Source organism: Parambassis ranga, chromosome 10 (assembly GCF_900634625.1).
Source record: "Parambassis ranga chromosome 10, fParRan2.1, whole genome shotgun sequence".
In the NCBI taxonomy this organism is placed as follows: domain Eukaryota; kingdom Metazoa; phylum Chordata; class Actinopteri; family Ambassidae; genus Parambassis; species Parambassis ranga.
In genome coordinates, this window is record NC_041031.1 from 13,214,976 (window position 1) to 13,231,661 (window position 16,686).

The 16,686-nt window shown below is 41.1% G+C and overlaps 1 protein-coding gene across 1 annotated transcript in view; it reads right to left on the reverse strand.

Moving 5' to 3' along the window:
• pcdh11 (protocadherin 11) overlaps window positions 1-16,686 on the reverse strand; it is a 113,448-nt gene that overhangs the window by 56,481 nt on the left and 40,281 nt on the right. Inside the window, exon 4 of the mRNA XM_028416994.1 lies at window positions 5,646-5,705. Within this exon, the coding sequence (XP_028272795.1) occupies window positions 5,646-5,705 (60 nt within the window). The remainder of the gene's footprint in view (window positions 1-5,645; window positions 5,706-16,686) is intronic.

Here is a 16,686-nt window from a genome sequence, read left to right on the forward strand (position 1 = left end):
AAATGCAAAATTAAACTTGGAAACGTGAAAAGATTCCTGATGAGCGCTGGCAGCAGATATCTTTGGCCAGATATAAAACCAACGTGGAGGAGTGAAAGGTGCCGAGTAAATGACGTTTATAAATTGAATGCTCTAATGTGACAATGATACCAAAGTGTTTGATGGAATGAGACAAGTGTGAGAACAATGCAGATGCATGATTGACATCTGACTTTTTTGTATTATTGTTACTTCTTCCTGAATAGGGCATATTTGACCGCAGCAGGTCAAATATTAATTTTACACTTCCTGCATGCTTTGTGCAGACCGTATGAGCACCTCAAGTAGATTCTGAGAAAATCACTTTTGGCCTAGCTTAAAAATAGTCCAAATCACGGTCGACTCTGGGGTTTGGTATTATCCGCTGGTCAGGCTAAGATGCTTATACATTAGCAATCTAGGCGGGCCAGGCAGCTGGACTGCAGTCCTGGAGCACACAATGACTTCCCTTTAATAGGTTGGGGAGCATCAGGAGAGCCCACCCTGAGCAGAGATTTCCACATGGATATGGCCTATGGCACAGGGGTACCTGCCCCCAGCCATCTGCACTGATTTGACAAATGATTCTGTATCAAAGGCCTCTGCACTGATTTGGGTGGTAATTGATTGGAAGCGAGGCCCTCAAATCCCTGATTGGTTTAGCTGGATGTGGGGTAGGGGGGGGTGTGCTGTGGCAAGTGAGAGGAAAGGACAGCCAGCATGAGAGAGGAAAGAGAGAGGGAGTACAGTGCAGGAGATCTGGGAAATATACTATAAAACTCTGCCTCATTTGCACTTTGAGAGAATTCAGAATAAAATTTGTGAGATATTTTTCCATACAATATGCATGATATACTTTACTGTTTTTTTTTACATAGCAACCTATGTCATTTCTGTGTTTTCTGTTTCTGTCTCTAATACAGCTGTCAGGATATCCAATTTGTTAGCGTGTCCCTGAAGATTGGATTTCACCATTCAAAAAGAAGAATTTGGTTAGAAATGGAATATTATTGATTTGTTCCACATGGAGGTGTGGTCTGATGCAGATATATGATCATCGCAACCGGGCTCAGAGGGAAGCACAGATTATATATTCTTTTATCAATTCTCCTGAATTTTTGATGTCTTTAACCCTTGTTGTGGAAATTGCGTGACAAGAGAGATAACGTCAAACATGGGGGCTAGGCATTCTTAATCAATCCCTGAAGATTATCGAAACCTCATAAATCATTAAAGGAATACCGTGGCATGACACTGCACATATAAATTGATATTTAACTAAAACTAAATATCTATATGTTGTAATGGTTTCCTCCTCTGAAAGCATTGTTTCAAAGATTAGCTACAACTTAAAAAACACTTGCTTATTATATGAAGGGTCCTAAAACAGCTTTGACCGTTCATGGCATGTATATAGTGTCCAATGCAGATGCTCAAACTCATGTAAGTTTTTCTGCTCAATTAAATTAAGTTGGAGGCCGAATTCACACCCCTTGTAATGGGACTTGTAATGTTTCCCAAGTTGAAGTAACAACCACATGAATGCCAGAACCCAAAGTTTCCCCAGCAGAACATGGCCAAGTATGGCACACTGTCTCTGGAGGACTGCCTTTCTCCAACAGTATCCTGCTGCCATCTCTTACTGACATAAATGGCACACTTGCAGTCAGGTACCCATGTAAAAAAAAAAAAAACATACCTTTATCAGACCAGGCCACCAGTCTAGGTTTTCAGCTGTGTTGCTTCTGTTGGATTGGACCACATAAGCATCAGTGAGCTTTGGGTGTCTGTGACCCTGCCTGGCACTGATAATATGTTCTAACCTCTGCATACACAGAACACCACACGAGGCCTGCTGGTTTGAACTGCCATCCAGCTATCACAATTTGGCTCCTGCCAGATAGGACAAACTTGATCGTGCCCATTTTTTGTACTGACCACGCTTGCTGTCTGTGACACCCTTGTTTGGCGTATTTCATTAATGTCAGTACAAATGAAGCAAGTCAAGTGTTTCAGTGGAATTACCACAGGATGTAAATGAAGTCATATTTCCTCAGACAGGATTCCATGTGTGGCCTAAAAATGTCTGCATATTAAAAGAGCTTGCAGGACGTTAGCCATACTGTGACCAGCTTCGAGTTATCCATCCATTCATGAATACACTATGGATGTTCTGCACATAATTTAATAAGGTACTACAGAGCCCTGCTAATGCAGCTGTGACAGTGATGCTATGTACTGTATATATATAGGCCCATTGCCTTTATTACATGGCAGGCTGGCTGCACCGCATACCTTTTTGCCATTTGACATGGACATGTGGTGCTTGCTAGTGACAGATGCTGCACAGTGCTGGTCCCAGAGGTCACAAATGACCTTTTGGATTGTCTTTTTTCAGTCACAAAGCATTATTTGTTTGACGATGGCCACCAATGCAACCCCAGGCACAGTGATGGAGCCGTGGGTGGTTGCTGCTTGTCTTCTGAGATCACATTTACCTCAAATGAATCCTGTGTGTGTGTGTGCTTGTATATGTGTGAGGGAAAGAGGTTGAATGAGTGAATGTGATTGTCTGTGCACAACAAGGACGTGGATGCGGACCTAAATGTTCAAGAAGATGCCTCACTAACCAGCCCTCGTCTGCCTGATGCCTATAACTGAACTTAATTGCTGCATGACTAGCCTCTTGTTGGGATGCCGGAGGGATTTTCTTTTATTATACAGAATGAATCATCATTAAGATGTGCTTATTCAATGGCCTTCCCTTGGCTTACAAAAATCCACCTTCACACTGGAGCATTTTAACTGCAGCCATCAAGTATGTTTACTTTTTTTTTTTCTCCATGCCCATGTTCACACCTGACATCCACAAAGCTTCTAGGGTGATCCAATCATGACAACTTGTCATCAAATCTTCCTTTACTTGACCTGTAATATATCTTATAGACTTTTAAAAATGTTCACGCTCTGCTATACCCTCTTGTTATCGCGTGTGACATCCAAGCTGAATATTATCAATATTTCACTGAATTTTGTATATATATTTTTAAACATTTCACTTATTTCTGTTCTATATACATGCAGAGACTATACTTCTATGAATTTAGACTGTTTAATTTATGAGCTGATCTTGTCAGCTGACAACACTTAAGAGTTATATTTGCAGGTGCCAATTCTCAGTTATTCATCTCTTAAAATATCAGGTGTAGATTAAGTGACGCTTTCTGGGACCATATTGGTGTGCAAACTGTTCACCAGGACCCTTCACTTCAGTTTCAGTTTTCGCGGCATTATGTACTACAGAGATTCTCTTTTGTGGATAATATATCAGTGAAATTTGTGGAAAATTTAATTGTGAAAAGGCATCCTGGCGTTGCACAGCTTTAGTTTACCATTGCAATTTCATCGTTGGCAGGAACAGGGTACAGTGCAGGCCCCATATTGTCAGAGGTGCTTGATCCCCACCCCCATCCCCTGCCCTCTCCATCTGTCACCTATTTATAATGTGCTGTCCACACAGACATATATGTACTTATGCATATGTGACTCCACATGTATGTGACCATCCCTGTTCATATTTCATTCTTATCCCGTAGTGCTGTAGATGAGAAGATGTTATTCACGCTGTAGATTCAGGAAAAAAAAAAAACCTTTTGAAAAACTGACACAATTTTCTACCGCCTGAAGCTCAGTGTCAGAAATATGATCTTACCCTCACCTTTTACCCTCACTGCCGTACTGTAATGATGCTCTGAGGTGAGCCTACTCATCAATTATTCACATAATGCAAGATTTTCACTCTTTATCTTCTCACCAGCTAAAGCGGACCATTTCAGGGGAAAAAAAGGAAAAGAGGTGAAAATAAAAGGAAAAAAGCAGCAAGACACTCGGCGAATGACTAAGAGAGTTTGCAGTGGTCAGACAATGCTCTTGATATGAGTTATAATTGTAGTTTAACAATGTGTGGACCTCTGGGATATTCACTATGCAATATATGGCCTTTAGACTGGGATCGCTATGGAAACCAAAGGCCCTGAACGACCTGCAGTGCCCACCCACTTGGACAGCCGTTAATCATCTTCGCTCAGATCCTGGCACTGCAGAATTTGGCCAATGTGTCAAGAAGCAATTATATATACTTAGTGCTCGGGCACCCCGATCTCCTCCCTCCCCTCTCCCTTTTCCTCGCTCTCTCATTCTCACACTCTTAATATAATCACAGAGTAGTCAGTTTAAAAGCCCTCTGTTCATTTCACTATCTATCTGGGGGATGCACACAATGCAGATGAAGAGAAGTTTCAAAAGACTGAGGATATTCTATTCTGAGAGCCATTATAATCAGAATATTCTTTACATATAAATCATATCCAGCCGTTTACTCATTTTACCAGCCTCCCGAGCTGACTGACATACCAAATTACCCCAGCTGGCCCATTGCATTCGTTGCACATATTGGGCTGGTGCGGATCATGGAGACTAATGTGAGCTGACTAGAGGGAGATTATGTTCCGCTGCTAACAGCTAAAACGTGAAGTAACACTACATCCGCAAACCCACGGTGTTCCCTCATTACATCAGCCCCGATCAGCAGCACTAAAATGGAAGGAGAAGAAGAGATAACGAGGCGGAAGACTGAGGTCCACAAGAAACAGTACACAGACAGACAGACATTTTGGTGTATAGAGAGAGAAACGTTCTAACTTCTGCAATATTTATTCATCATCAAGGGCAACTTGACGTGAAAAGTTCAGGTCCTGTGTGAAGGGCATGCAGTGTTATTCTGTTCTGACAGACATAAACACAAGTTGATTGTCTTCCTCATGATGTCCCATTGACAGTCCGGGGGAAAAGGGGATCATATTCTGTCATTATTTACTGTCCTACCACTGTCGGCAGATTTTAATGCCACCAAAGTCATTTCAGACAGCTAGCTGTACATTAGGGATGTAGAGTGGTGTTTGGCTTGAACGGTTGATGACAGGCTGTCAGACAGTTTCCATCCATTGGGCACCTTTTACCAAGGTCCACCCTAGCAATAAGCCGCTCTCCACCATATAACAGCAATTCATCCAGAAAAGGACACAGGCATTTTTGACACGTTTGGTGCTAAGTGAACTGAAATTGTGTGAATTTCACCACATAGCACATTATCGCATTTGCAAGAGGCGTGCATCAGGAGTAGGGTTGGAGGGGAAGAGTTACTTCAGTCGGTGTGTGTGGAGACTTGAAAACATCTGAGTCAAGTGATGACTTTGACTGTGCATGTACAGGGCTAATTAGCATTGAATAAATCTGCCCTTCTCGCCTCATGTCAACTTAATCTTGAATAATTAACACAGCAAGACAGGAAGAACAGAACAGGGTTGAAATACATATTTTTTGAAATGAAAATATTTCTTTGGGAAATTAATTTGCACATCATTTGGCAAAGAATCTTGCAATGATATGGTGAGTAGATGTGAAACGATAAGATGGGATCTTGACATGATATAGAGCTAATTTACAAATCCAAAAAATGCAAATAGATGCAGAAACACAATCTAACAAGAACATTAGATTCTTAAAATATCTGCAGTTATTTCACATAATAATATTTATCCCTCGGCTGAAAGCAAGCTTGAGCTTACCTTATGAGGACAAATGGGGGGCGGTGAGTTAAAAGACTTCTCCGGTGTCTGGCTCAGATTCTACAAGAAAAACACATTATCAGGGACATGTTTTCACGGGAGGCCACATCCCAGCAAATCTTCAGTAATAGGTGTAGCTTATTCCTCGTCCTTGCTATTAGCATTTTTTGCAATACATTTTAGAGGGGTTAAGCGACTTTCAACTCCCACTCTTTCCGCCCACTAATCCAAGACAACAGCTTTTGTTGACAGCCACGTTTTAAATCTTTATCTTGACAGCATCATCTTAATGTAAATCATGGCAGTGAGAACAGTGATGTGTTTTCACTTTGTTTTTGTTTTTATTTTATTTTTTTTCCAAGTTCCCTTTCCATCCCTCCACACAGATTATGAATCCTTCTTTGTCAGAAGATTCCACTGAACATATGTTCAGACTTTTGCGTACACGCCCGATTGCGTTTTCGGAGGTTAAATGATTATCACATTGTTAATACACCAATACATCACTCACATACAAGAAAACACCATTAAAAAGCAGACACAAGGTAAGTCAACAAGCCAACAACAGATGGTCCTGCTGCTTGTGATTATGCAAAGATCCAAAGCATTAGCATACTCACAATGCCATCACGACAAAAGAAAAAAAAAGAAAACAAGAAGCTATCTTGAGCTGACCTCAGTGAGAAATTAAAAGAGCAAGAGGGGTGAGGCAGACCCAGCGGGGAAGTGAATGGGCTCTGTAAACTTCTTTGGGAATCTACCAAGGGCCAGCCTCCTGGGAAGGCCCTGTTGATATTCAAGCAGGTGCTTTCAGTTATGTCCTCATATCCAATTATGTGCCTGTGGTATGTCTGATTCCCTGTGACACTATTAATGGCTGCCTTATGGTATCACCAGGACAGATGAGGCACTCAACTCTCCAGACTCTTAACATCTATATTTCATTGCAACGTAGAAGGAGAACACCTCACTGGCCAAAGCGACTTAGAGAGAGAGGGGGGGAGAGAAAAACAGGCAGGCTTTCACTGTAGCGTAAACACCAAGTCATGAAATATAAATGAATAAATGGGTCTTGCTGGGACGATGGAATTAGTAGACAAATTTTTCCCTACAGATTGAGTAGGCAATATAACCATGATATCTTAATTGATGTGACAAATAAACATGAAATATTTTCTTTGGGGAAAGGAGCAGGAAAGGGAAGTGGCTTCTGTGTGTTTCCAGCGAGGAAAAACTAAATGACCTTGACTCCAAACGCCGCTCCCAATGTTGTGATTGTAGGGTGCACTGTTGATTTAATCCAAAACAGAAGAAAAAAAAGAAACTATGCTTAATTAATTATAACCACAGCTTTGACAATAGAGTCTATTCTGCTCTGAAGGTTAATCAAGACGTAATGGTGCTGAAAATGGGAGGCTTAAAGGAACTCACACAAGACATACTGAGAGGAAAATACAATAATAAGAAAGAAATGTTCATCTGTGTAATCAGAGTATAAAATCAAACATTGAATCTACGAAAATTATCGAGCGGAAAATGTGTTCCAGCAGACATTTATTTAAAGTCAGTTTGAAATTGCAAGTAAACAACAGAGTGTGCATTTCACACTGAAAAACTACTTTCATTTGAAAGTGCAAACATTGTGCAAGAAGTATGAACAAACATGAAAACTGCGCTCGGACTTTCTGCTTTGGTTCATTTAAATAAAGGCGCCTGTTCCAGCTGGATTCCAACAAGAGATAATGCACATTTCCTTCTTTTCTTGCACACACAGAAACAGAAACAGTCTTCTCAGGCTGGCATCACTGTTTTATTTTATTTTTTATTCAGTGCAATCTTAGAGCAAAACAGCATCAGTTCATTTGTGCCTCGTCCCTTTTGTCACACAGCTCCGGCGTACACGCTCACGTAAAAAAAAGGTAATTATTAATCATTAGCGTTTCATCAAGTCTAGAAGCCATGCAGCTCCAGATTATTACAGGAGACACAGAATGTGATGTAATCAGGAGTGAATTAACAAGAGGAAAAACTCGCCAGGAGACACAGCTGTCATTGTTTTTAACTCACCTTTGGTACGGGACATTTTGCATCTGATAAAGAAACACTATTGACAAGGCTTGCAACAGAAGGCTTTGGATTACACCACATATTGATGTTTTTGTCTTTTCAGAGTGCTTGGGGGTGGTTATGGTAATTTGAGAAAGGCCCAGAGAGCACAATGCTATGATATCTCAACAGAAAAATTCATTTCTGAGGAAACGGAAAGATAACTGAAACATGATGTTTGTTCGTCTAATTTCTTGGAGACATGCTGATTGACTGAAAAAAAAAAACATTTCTTGCTTCGCCTTTATTTTGCAGCATAATTTTCACTCAACACAAATTGTCTAAGTCTTAATTATGTAATCTGTAAATACATATATTAGATAAATCTGCAGCTTAATGTAGGACCAGGATGCCAACGTGCTTGAAAGATGTAAAGCATTGCGTTTTATGTACCAGATGTAGCAGTCTAGTCACACTCTACAGGCTAACGTACCCGAGAAGCTCCATGAAAAAAACAAGAGTGCTATTCAGTGCTGAGTGGACAGGGACTTGTGGCACATTTGTGTTTCTAGCTCCATCAGCTCAGCCTCCATTTTTCCACACACACAAGGAAGCTTTATACTGTCGTCTTTCCCAGATCCCTCAAAGTGCTATGCTACATTTAGCATTCATACCAGCTAGTTACTGTTTTTCTAGCTCTGTTTGCCACCCCGACGTTGTGTCCCCCCCACCCCCCCCCCCTCACCATCTCCCCCAATAAAATATAGTTCTCTCACTAGGATTAAAGGAGCAATGTAGTTCAAGGATTATCAAATGCCTTTGATCATGTGACTGCCATGTTTTTGATCTGCAGCACATAGCGCCAAATATATTCTCTTTCTCTTGCCTTCTGTCTCTAACCCTCTCCATGGATTTCCCCTTTGCTTGCTGGCTCTCTGCAGTGTGAGATAGTTCTTGACAGGCAGTGAAAGCAGAGAACATAACAAGCGTAAAACACATATATTTGTAATAATGTGATGACTGAGATCCGTGCTTACGATCCGCACAAGGCAAGTGCTTTGCAAGATAAAGATGCCTGGTGCTTAATTGTACAGACATATAGCTTAAGTAGTTGAGCATTATCCCCAAAAAATTGTCATTACGTGTTTAACGTCTTTCACCTTTTGAGGCAGAGACACAGATGTTTGGAGAATACAGAGAATGACCATACATTATTAGACTTTGAAACATGTAGTAGATTGTTTCAGATGCCCCCCCCCAACCCCAACTGCACCCTGCTGCTGTTCATTAGCAATTTCTGAGCCTTAGGCTATTTTGCAACATTTCAATCCTTGCATTATTATTATTTAGTGGCTGACTTGGACATGCAATCAAAAGGGACACGCAATATGTGCAACACTTGTACCGCAAAGCAATGCCTGTTCCACAATGCCCAGACTAGGAACGTATAATTGTGAGCCAGGGGATCCGTGGGTTGAATTTAGTCAACATACCTCAAAAAATGTGCTTTATCCTCATTGCACAATCACCTCCTGTTAATGTCATTGCCAAGGCAGAAATGGAACATATCAAAACAATTATTTTGATGTGGCTTCAAGCAACGCAACATTTCAACGTGAATGGCACTCGAACCTTGAATCATTATAAGGCGTGGTTTCAGGCTAAAAAAGCCCATCAAAAATGTTTGAATATCATTTTAATGGGTAGAAAGCTACAAGGCTTTCATACTGTCTACCTGCCATGTTATTAGATAGACCATGTCAGTCAAGCGGAGGAAACACAAAATCAACATACAGACAGGCTGACAAGACATAAGCATACTGCCTTCCATCTTCCTCCCAGCTTGGCATGTTTATCTAGTCTTCCATGTGAGCTTAGTGCAGTACTGTGCATATGCATACAGAATGATGAAGGTTCAGAAACGAGTGCCTGAAGGAAGCTGCACATATAGCACAAGCTCTTTGAAATTGTGCCAGGGTGGGCCTCATTTGCAAAGCAATTTGACAACAAAAGTAAAATACTCCTCAACCTCAAACCAAATTCTCGAGATGCCAACTGGTACGGCTCTGCAGTGTGCTGAGAGAGGGGATTCCAGAGGGTTACATCCGGTGTCTTCTCTCTGTGTGTGTGAGTGTGTTTCTGACATGGCTTATTTGCAGACCTAGCACTGCACCAGTGCAATGTCATGATTGCTTTGGCAAGGAAAGGGGGCCTAATTTACATGAGGGGGAGTCCTAGAGGCACACAGGAGCTTGCCTTTGACCAAGGTGCCAACAAGCCTGCAGAAAAACAATGTAATTACAACCTACAAAGCTGCTGTGTTTAAAACACAACTCTGGCTTAATACAGCCAGGTCTCACACCAGTAGATAAGTCTGTCTTACCAATGGACAAGGCAGCAAAATGTGAAAATGTGTCTTATTATTTATACATTCAAACCAAATTTGAACCACAGAGGATATTTATATCGTTTTATGCAAAACGTTTCAGGTACACAGCTCCAACATGAAACAGCCAGTCACTATTCCCCCATTCATGTTCCCCCTGATTCACTGGAGACTCTCTTCCTGTCTCTGTGATTTTGTACAGCTTTGGTACCATGGATTGTTTTTACAAATGCAATATTGCTGTGGATTAAGTCGAGAAAGAATTCATTCTGTCTGGGTTTTTTGATAATCTAAAATATGCCGTGGAAGCTTAATATTGTTTTTATTGTCTGCAGAGTGGTTTGCATTAGGAGGTTCTGTTTTCAGAAACCTGACACCTGAGAGGAAAACTCAGGAGTAAAATGCTCCTACATGTTAGACATGCCACATTTAGTGGTTCAGAAAAGCTTTATGAGTTGTTTTTATGACTGTGATTTTATTTGAAAATAAGAAACAGGTCACGATTATGTCATCATATTTATATTTTGAAGCAGAGTTGAGTTCTTGTTCTACATTTTACACTTTGGCTGCCATTTTGTTTAAGTTCAAGCCTCAATAATAAACAATAAATAAATAAAAAATCAGAAAACATCACTTATGCAAATACAGCTTTTGTAAAATTGTGGACCCTTGTTACCGTGATTACACATACTTATGGGGAAATGAGCAGGAGTTTGTTGAAATAGTGATTTGAGTATTACATTCTGAATTAATGATTCATCAGTGAGGGCAGCACAGTATTATAAAAACAATATCATTTTTTTGGCTGATTATTTCAGTAATTATCTAAAATGAGTTATGTATATTTTCAGTAAAGGGAAAGGTCTCTTTAGGTCAAGTTGGATATAATTACATATGGAAATTTGTGAATATCCCGACACTGTCAGTGTCATAAACATAAAAAAATATAACAACATTATTGTTGCTCGGAGAGAAGGGGCCGTCTGATACAAATTGAGGCCACGAGACAAGAGACTGCATGCTGAAAAGCTCTCTAATCCAGTCATATTTTGGGTGACTTTCTAAGATAAATACTTTGGCATTGTCTTGACGATAGAGAGCCTTGCATCATTTAAGTGTCTTTGGGATCTGGATCAATCCACTGCGAGAGTCAGACTTGTACACTTGACCATATAATATGGCATGCTTGTCGAAACCTGGAATGCAATCCTCTCTTCAAAGTATATTTCTTGGCCTGCTCTCGTCACTCACTCCCTCTAACCAATTTGTCATTCTAAGCCCAGCCTCACTGTTGCCAGCGCCTGGGTTGATAGCAGTGGGCCTTTCTGATCCAGGCAGTGGCCAGGGAGCAGGCCAAGTGTTATGCGAGCCACCCTGGGACACCAAGCAGGCGCTTTCGCCGGCTGATGCACGCCTCCGCGGCCGAGAGGAACTGGCTTTTGCAGATGCTTTCCATTCGACACAGACTGAAGCTCATCTACTATGAGAGGGGACATTTGCTTTGTGTTTGTGCGATGCATATGTGCGTGTTTGTGTAGTTTTGGAAGCAAATGTGCATGTGTGCGTGCGTGTCAGAAAGATTAAGAGCGGCCTGTGTGAGTGCGCAATTATGCAGAAAACAGGGTAAGGCTTTCTTTTTCTGGTTCGCAATTATAGTATCTGCTAAGTTGTGATGACCTACAGTACTACGTCTCTGCTGGTGTCCTTTAGAAGTCAGAGTAGTCTCTATTCCCCTCCACTGGCAGACATTCCTCTCAAGAGCAGAGAGACAACACAACACTGCCGTTGTCACTTCATTACTCCTGTTTTAGACAACCATTAATGCCCTCATTCAAATGCTTTGGTGCCGCTTTTGCTGTTAAGCTTATCAACAACCGCCAACCAATTTATTACTGCGGTTCTCTCTTCATTCAGGTGAGCGAAGCATTAAGTGTGTTCAAAATGACATTAGCTGCATTGTTAGCGACTGCTTCTCATGGTCAGTCAAGACTTTTTTTGATACACGGATATACAGTACCAAGTTACATTTCTATGCATGCTTGCTAATCATTCTTATGTATTAAACACAACATCAGAATCACAAACAGGCAAAAAAAATCTAACTATTCACTGGTGTGTCCTGTCGTGACCAGAGGACTCAGCATTAATCTGTCAGACCCCTGTGTTTTCATGTCGGAGCCTGTTTCAACAGTATTTAGGATTAAACTTTGCGTGGCTAATGGCATTTCCACAGGAGTAGATGTATTTATCTTGGCACATAGACTGTCACCCACCATTTTGCACCCAACAATCAGCTCTCTGAAAATAGATCCCTTCGTTTCGTGTCTGAGAATTTAAGACCCTTTAGTAGCTTACTGAATGCCTAGCCCAAGCTTTTTCCTTAGACATTGATACCCATCTCACAAAGCAACACACCAGCCTTTTATCTGTCTGGGCGTGATTCAGTATTTGATTGGGAATAAATCTACAGGACTCCAATCAGTTTCCCTTGTATGAGCAGATTTAACATGTGTGTGACTGCTCCTTGAGCGCTGATGGCAGAGACATGGGCGATTAAGGCCAGAGTCCAATCAAACCAGCTGTATGCCATTCCCCCCAATGGCACTGGTCGTGCCAGGCATGTGTTCCACACTGCAAGCAGCAGACAGAAAGGCCTCAACCAAACCCCCCAGTCTGGGGAGTTAGGGCCACACATGAACCAGGACATGTAGGCAGATTGGGGTTTTAGCTATACAAACATTTCTCAGAGACAGAGCTGCTATGCAAGCAGAAATAATCTCATTGGTTGCATTAAACCTCAGTGGAGAGATTTTCTGGCCAAGCAGCAGGAGGCTGCCGAAGCCTGGTAAAAAAAAGAGAGGGTTAAGGTAACTATTATGATTCCCAGTTCTTTCTGTGTGGAAGAATGCAATTATGCTATGATATGAAAAGTAACCATATAGGGTTGGTATATACATCCTGGCATTATGTGCAATGAAGCACATGAACAGACCACCAACTCCTTGTTTCTCCTGTTCTTACACACACACACACGTACGTATACAATAATATATACAAACAGGTTTATTTATATCATAATTATTTAACAAATATCATATTATGCTCTGCAGCGCTGCACTGATTAAAAGCTACTAAACCTGGTAGCAACACAAATTGCTGCTTTTTGTAGTTTATTTTTACTGTCATACTATTAAAGATGCACGTTGTAATAAAACTAGTTTAACAAAAGTTCAGATCTTGTGTTATCCAGAGCATGTAAAGAAAGCTTTGCCCCTGTGCCTCAGATATTTATGTAGTGTGTAATTTTAAAAAAAAAACATACATATTTGTTTCTTATTGTCAGTACTTCACAATCCTTTACTGACCGTTTCTTATTACAAATATATGTGTGATTACAGCAAATCACGATGCTTCACTTTCTCAAAGCTATTTAAGAGAAACAACAGTGCCCCCATTTTAGAGAGACTGGACTACAAATTGCACCTTTAAAGAGACTTTCTTCTTGACTTCAGCATTGTGTAACTGGAGTGTTTGGTTGTATAACAAATTCAAGTTTAGAAATTTCAGTGAATGCAGTGTGCGGGGTTGAAAAAAAGCAATCACTTCAGTCATTTGTGAGTGAAATACTGGCTTAGAGATGTGGTCGGTAACCTGTGTTGTTCAATCAATCTGTAACTCTTCGGTGGCTGTTATGTCAGAGGTCTATGTGACTCAAGAAGTGAAGGTGTTTTTATAACCAAACGTCTGTTGAGGTGGATGTAGATTAATTATGTAAATCTACACTTGTTACAAACACACAAGAGTTTGGCCTAGATTGGATGTTCTTGTTCTTGTACAGCCCAGATCTCCGCAGGGGGATTTTACTAAAGAGTCTGGTCAGTTTTCACCCCACCCCCACAATATATACTATTTTCTCTGAATGGCATGTCTACACCATCAACAGGCTCATCAAATGGGGACACATACAAGGCCTTCTAAACATCTATTAGAGCTATCGATAGCAGAGGCAGAGGTTATGACCATGGAATGGAGAGGATATTTGTGTCTCCCCCTCCGCATTACCAGCATCTTTGGGAAAAAAAGCTTTATAGATTTGGACAGAGGCGAAGAAAGGCTTTATCAGCACCAACACAGAGAAACACATTAAGAGATCAGAACCCCAAAGGTCAATTGTGGCTGTGGGCAGTGCTTTGTTATGGTGTCCTCTGTGTTTGTACTACTCTGGAGCCAAGTGGCACATGTGGAAACAAGTAATGATACCAATTTTGTATACATTTTACACGGATAAAGTCCTCAATCTTACATCGGTCTGGATCCTAATCTACAAGGTGTTATCATATATATATATATATATATATATATATATATTTTCAATATGTAGTCCTTTTTTTCAGTCAGTCAGTCAGTCTCATGCAGCTTATTGATTACTGGCAACTTCATTCATCTGTCATCAATGATAGATGGACACACACAAGAACATTAAAAAAGTGCTCTAATGCAATTTTTAATTATGTGTTTAAAACATCATTTTAACACTAACTTATATAGCTTGTTGTCATTAAAACAGCATATCCATTGTATATTGTTACACTGTGTTGTAATTTACTCGCATTTTTGCAGGGCAACACTATATTCACTGGGACAAAATGAGACGAGTCCTTAATCCCTCACAAGATAATAATAATAATGTAATCCTTATTCCCAGATGGAACCATTTTGTGAAAAGACAGTTTTGGCCCCCACAGAGGTTCTATTCAAGAAGACAATGCAATGGGAAGTTATTTAAAATACAGGAAAAAAATTAAAATAAGACATGCTGTACAACCCGACCCACTACGCTAATCCCTCTCTGATACAGATGTAGCTATTGTAGTGCTAAAAAAAGTTTCTGTATCTATTGTGTATCTGTTTATAATGTTACTCTATCCCTAAGTGTATTTCTTCAGAAAATGATAATGTATTCTTTTCAGATGCCAGTAGGTACGAGTAGTGATCTATCTGTGGCTGTATAGATGATTTCAGATGAAGATTTTAGTTTCAAAATACCAAGTTTACAAAATTTGGGGGGGGGGGTGCCTGCAACAGCTGCTGCAGTATTACTGAAGAATAAATGCAGCACAGATGAAAGATGATGAATGTCTTGTTACTCCTGGACTTCACAAGCGTCTGAGAGCACACACACACGTGAGCAGGCGTTCACACACAGAGAAAAAAAAATGCATCCACACATACAAAATGCTGGCAAACGTCAGACTTTATAATGCAAACAACAACCAATGCAAAAACATACAAAAATAGATGAAATCACCCCAAGCCATGGAAATTGTTCATGACCACAATTAACGATGGTGAATAATCCTAATGAATACTTCACCGTGGTCACGATTGTCATCTTGAATCTTGCTATCAGTGGAAAATGTTAATTGTTATGGTAATCTTTCAAACTGAACTATAGATGAAAAAAATGTGCATGTATGAGTCAGACCAGTCTCATGTATACTGCATATTTCTGTCTTTGATTTTTCTTCTGTGTTTCTTTTTTTCTTTTTGTCTTTTATTCTCCACTCATTCTTTTTAAAAGGCAGTCTCTCTAAATCCAATACAGTTTCTCTCAGCATGAGGCAGCTTCAAAGCCCTGCTCTGTGGTCAGGTCCGTCGATCCTCTCACCCACCTCCTGGTTGTTTAAGAGAGCAAAAGCACAGCAGTGCAGTTTCTTAAACACACAGATCCACCTCAGCACACCAACAGAGGGACCGCTGTTTGGCAAAAGAGCCTCTCTCTCTCTCTCGCTCGCTCACTCGCTATCTCTCCTCACCTTGGACTCTGACACTCTCCCCCTCTCTTTACCCACTCTCCTCCTCCTCCTCCATAGACCTCATTATACCCACATACTCCTTTCTCTTTCTCTCTACCCCCCCTCTCTTTCTCTCTCCCATCTAACTGTGCAGCTCCCTCATTGTACAATTTATCTTTCATTCCTTCTCTCACACATACTCCATCTGTCAGTTACTTCACTCTCTCCATCCCTCTCTGCCATCATTTACCTTTTTCCATCCCCAGCTACTTCAGCTGTCTGCGCTCTTCGCCCGGCACTTCATCCCAGTGTCCTGTGCCTCCTCTCTATTTTTGCTGCAACTCAATCCCTATCGCCGCCTCTGCCTCACACCTCGCTCTTGATGTAGAGTGATTGATGCCAAGCTTAGGCTCTGGGCCATCCCTCCTACCGCACATACACACACACACATGCGCACGCATGCATGCACACTGGGACATCACACTGAACCCAGAGGGGATGCCATTACCTCAGAAAGGGAGTTGAAGTAGAGTGTGGTTATGGAAGGTTTTGGCGAACAAGATGTGCCCACCAATGTTTGAGAGAGAGGCTGGCTTGGGGGGCCCCTTGGTGGGGAGCATGAATTGGTACACTGGAGTGCTCATTATGGCTCTGTAGGGACTGTCCTGCAGGGCATCTACTGTGTGGCTGCGGAGCTCATTACGCCTGGCAGCCACAGAGCTCAAGGAACCCAGAAGCAGCAGGGCTCGTTGCAGAGATAAAAAAGGGGAGGGCTACCCAGATTACCCTTAATCAGAGGCACCTGTAGATAGTC